The sequence below is a fragment of the Camelina sativa genome, chromosome 5 (assembly GCF_000633955.1).
Source record: "Camelina sativa cultivar DH55 chromosome 5, Cs, whole genome shotgun sequence".
NCBI lineage: Eukaryota > Viridiplantae > Streptophyta > Magnoliopsida > Brassicales > Brassicaceae > Camelina > Camelina sativa.
Window position 1 is genome coordinate 20601067 of NC_025689.1, and position 1322 is coordinate 20602388.

The 1322-nt window shown below is 40.2% G+C and overlaps 1 protein-coding gene across 1 annotated transcript in view; it reads left to right on the plus strand.

The window, feature by feature from the left end:
- LOC104789441 (acetyl-CoA carboxylase 1-like) overlaps positions 12-1322 on the plus strand; it is a 14256-nt gene continuing 12945 nt past the window's right edge. Inside the window, exons 1-7 of the mRNA XM_010515137.2 lie at positions 12-117; positions 201-317; positions 392-466; positions 544-600; positions 714-818; positions 932-1018; positions 1123-1314. Coding sequence (XP_010513439.2) covers positions 25-117; positions 201-317; positions 392-466; positions 544-600; positions 714-818; positions 932-1018; positions 1123-1314 — 726 coding nt within the window. The 5' untranslated portion in view covers positions 12-24. The remainder of the gene's footprint in view (positions 118-200; positions 318-391; positions 467-543; positions 601-713; positions 819-931; positions 1019-1122; positions 1315-1322) is intronic.

Here is a 1322-nt window from a genome sequence, read left to right on the forward strand (position 1 = left end):
TTTGCATTTGGGGAATCCAGAGCCATGGCAATAGCAAATATGGTTCTTGGGCTGAAAGAAATTCAAATTCGTGGAGAAATTAGGACTAACGTTGACTACACGATCGACCTTCTACATGTATGCTTCCTTCTTCCTACACACAAGAGTTACACTCTGTGTTTGTAATGTACCATGATAAGACCATTTCGATCCTTAATCAGGCTTCTGATTACCGGGAGAACAAAATACACACTGGTTGGTTGGACAGTAGGATTGCTATGCGGGTTAGAGCAGAGAGGCCTCCGTGGTATCTCTCTGTTGTCGGCGGGGCTCTCCATGTAAGAACCTCTTTCTCAGAGATCTATGTATTGAAAAATTTTCTATCCAGTGAAGCATTTCACTATTTGTCCAGAAAGCATCAACCACCAGTGCTGCTGTGGTTTCAGATTACGTTGGTTACCTAGAAAAGGGGCAAATTCCCCCAAAGGTACTCCAATATCATTGCTCTCTTTTGTCTTTCCCGTAATGATCTAGTTGTTTACTTTTATCTCTCTTAACTTGCAGCACATATCTCTTGTGCATTCTCAAGTGTCACTGAATATTGAAGGCACTAAATATACGGTATGTGCCTGTTATTAAAATTTTACTTCTCTGCTTTTCTTCTTTTCATCTGCCATATTACTTTTGCGCTGAAGATGTTGTTACCGAAGCTAACCAACCTGAACTGTTTGTAGATTGATGTAGTTAGGGGTGGATCAGGATCCTACAGGCTAAGAATGAATAACTCAGAAGTTGTATCAGAAATACACACTCTACGTGATGGAGGTCTGTTGATGCAGGCAAGTTTTCTGCCTTTGTTCTATACTACAAGACAGTGACATACATATTTCACACATAGTAACCTGCCTTTTGAGAATCTCACTTCCTTTTCTGGTTTTCACTGTCATCACAGTTGGATGGTAAAAGCCATGTGATATATGCAGAGGAAGAAGCTGCAGGAACTCGTCTTCTCATTGACGGAAGAACTTGTTTACTACAGGTTTGCACTAAATTTGTTTTTTTTTTTTGTTTTACTATGTATACTTCACGTTTGTCTGAAGTCATTTTTAACTTAAAGTTGTCTGTCAATTTTGGCTTATTCAGAATGATCACGATCCTTCGAAGTTGATGGCTGAAACACCGTGCAAGTTGCTGAGGTATTTGGTTTCAGACGACAGCAATATTGACGCTGATACGCCTTATGCCGAAGTTGAGGTCATGAAGATGTGCATGCCACTTCTTTCACCTGCTTCAGGAGTTATCCATTTCAAAATGTCTGAAGGACAAGCCATGCAGGTGAAAAA